Source organism: Myotis davidii, unplaced genomic scaffold (genome assembly GCF_000327345.1).
Source record: "Myotis davidii unplaced genomic scaffold, ASM32734v1 scaffold464, whole genome shotgun sequence".
Classification (NCBI taxonomy): Eukaryota; Metazoa; Chordata; class Mammalia; order Chiroptera; family Vespertilionidae; genus Myotis; species Myotis davidii.
Genome location: NW_006295287.1, coordinates 262,844 through 265,493, shown reverse-complemented (window position 1 = coordinate 265,493; position 2,650 = coordinate 262,844). Strand labels below are relative to the sequence as shown.

The window sequence follows — 2,650 nt, the reverse complement described above, 5'->3', positions numbered from 1 at the left end:
GGCCACCCAGGAGCAGGCATAAGCCAGCAGGTCGTTATCTCCCGGGGGGTCCCAGACTGCGAGAAGGCACAGGCCTCTCCCCAGAGTGCACAAATTTTTGTGCACCGGGCCTCTAGTATATAGATATATGTGTGTGTATATATATAATACATGTATACACACACACACACACACACATACACACACACACATATATAATGTTGAGAAAGAATGGAGTGGCTTTATTTTTTAATTTATTTTATTTACTTATTTTTTTGTGTGACTCCCTCCTTAGATGAACTGTTCAGGGATGGAGATGACCTTAGGAGGTGACACTGAGGAGCGGCCTGAAGGGATTGAGCTGAGCACGTGGAGCAGGTCGAGGTACAGGAAGCCTAAGCTGCCGTGGAGAGGGATTCATTTTGGCCCCTTTGCTCCACCTGTCCCCCACAGGCCCACTGAAAGAATGAAGGAATGTCGGACCACCTCAATTTCCCTCCGGGCCCGGGCCCCCGACCCTCCCCCAGAAGTCAAGAACTCAGCGTGGAAACCAAAATAATGCTGCTTTATTCCAATCTTGAAGCACAATAGCTCCGATGGCTCCCCTCCCCCACTGGAGGCCCCCAAGGCCATCCCACAAAGACTCTCCGTGCTCCCTCTTGTTCCGGCTTCTGGGAATGACCAATCAGAAGGTGAAGGGATCCGAGCCTCCAGACCTCAGATCACCCCGCTCTTGTCTTCTCTCCCACACCTTTCCTGTGTTGGGTCTCCCTGTGTTCTCCCCTCTCCTTCACCTTGTCTCCTTCCCGGCCCCTCCTCCTGCCTCCCTCGGCTCCTTCCTGTTTCTTCTCCATTTCCGCCTCCTTTCTTGCGCTCTCTCCCCCATTTCTATCTCCTTGTTGTCTTGTCTTCCCTTACCGCTCCTCCATCTGTCCGCTTTCTTCCTTGCTTTGCCCGTCTCCTGCTGCGCTCCGTGGACTTGCCCTGTCTGCTCCTGCCAGGCTGTCCCCGGAGGCTGGCGTCCTCCGCTCCCTCGGTTGTCCTTTCTTCCTTCTGCCCCGGCCTGGCCCTGTCTATGCCTGGATTCCCTCAGAATCCACCCTGGCCACCGCCTTCCTCACCGGTGGCTCCAGGCCCTTGGAGAGCACTGACCACGTTCCCGGGGACCCAGGAGCTGGCCAGAGGGGCTGGGGTGGCCTCCTTGGCCTCTGGCCTTGTTATCTTTGGGATAAAAGAATGCCCCCCGGCCCTCGCAGGGAGGGCGGCGGGCAGGGGCTGTGGGTCAGGACTCTGGGGCTCTCCCCCAGCAATCCCGGAGCAGGTCCACGTGGAATAAGGCCGCGCCCGTGAGGAGGCGCGCCGCGAAGAGGTGGCGGCAGGGCAGATGCCGGGCGGCGTGGATGGAGCAGCTGCAGCGCGTCAGGGCGCCGTCCAGGAAGAAGTCGGAGGTGCCGTCCTTCAGGGCAAAGCCGGCTCCAGCCACGTGGAAACCCCGGGTCCCGTGCTGCCTGGCGAAGGACAGCTCCTCCGCCACCAGGTCCGCCAGCTCCGGCCCGCAGGCCGCTCGGAACTTGGCCAGCGGCTCCCAGTCCACCTCCTTCTCTCCGGAAGGGCAGCGAGGTCTCTTTGGTTCCCTGGGGCCTTCTCCTTCACTTCCTTCCTGGGGTCTGTCCCCTGGCCATTCGGGATCACCCTCAAACACAGTGCCCGTGGGGGTGCCGCCCGCGACTCCGTTCCCCAGCCCTAGACACCTCCCTCCTGCGTCCAGACACTCCCTTCCTTGCCCTCGCCGGTTCTGGGGACCCCCAGACCGAGTCCCCCCTCCCTCTCCATCCTCCAGGCCCGTCGCCCTCGTGTCCCCTAGCTGGACCAGAACCACGTCCTCCAGGTCCCTTCTCCTTTTGACCCCCGACCTCACTCCTCTATCTTCTCTAACTTCCGGCCCTCTCCTCTCCTGTCCCCAATGGGGCGCCCTTTGGTCTCTGCTCTCAGGGACCGGCTCCGGGGGCTTCTCCAAATGGGCCCCCCTCCAGTGCCTGACCTCCACCCTCCCTCCCTTCTCCGCTTCCACCCGGAGCCCCTTCTGGTCTCTGGGTTTCAGTCCAGAGACCTTTGCATCAGGCGCCTGCGCGCCCCTGCGGCTGCCGCTGCCTCCCTCCAGGGCCCTGGCCCTGGCGCAATCCAACTGGCTCCTCCCGTCCGCGGCCTGCAGAAGTCGAATCCTTCGGTCCTCCCACTGCGCCATCCTCCAGGCATACCCTTCCAAGCTCCGCAGCCCCTGGTCCCCCGCGGGGGGCCCCCTCCAGACATACCCTTCCAGCCCCCAGTCCTGCTCACCCTCCAGCTGGGCCCCCCTCCAGCCTTTGTGCTCGCTCTCCAGCTGGGACCTTCTCCAGACGCTCCCCTCGAGTCCCCTCACCTTCTGGTTCTCCAGCTGCACCCCTCTCCAGTACCGGACTTGCACGCCTCGCTCCTTCTCCCTTTCGGACTGAGCCTCGCGCCGGTCTCTGGTCTCCAGTTCTCTGGCCCACTCCTCTAACGGGGCGCCTCTCCAAAGACTCCCTTCAGGGGGGGCCCCTCCCCAGTCTCCGTTCTCCCGGCCCTTGGCCCTCTCATTCTCGACCTGCGCTCCCCTCCACCGCTCGCCCTCCAGCCAAGGCCCCCCGCCGTC

General features: G+C 62.4%; 1 protein-coding gene across 1 annotated transcript in view; it reads right to left on the bottom strand.

Moving 5' to 3' along the window:
• Nucleotides 1–264: 264 nt before the first annotated feature.
• LOC102763822 (chromosome unknown open reading frame, human C19orf68) overlaps nt 265–2,650 on the bottom strand; it is an 11,325-nt gene continuing 8,939 nt past the window's right edge. The window contains exon 4 of the mRNA XM_015567954.1: nt 265–2,650. Within this exon, the coding sequence (XP_015423440.1) occupies nt 1,262–2,650 (1,389 nt within the window). The 3' untranslated portion in view covers nt 265–1,261.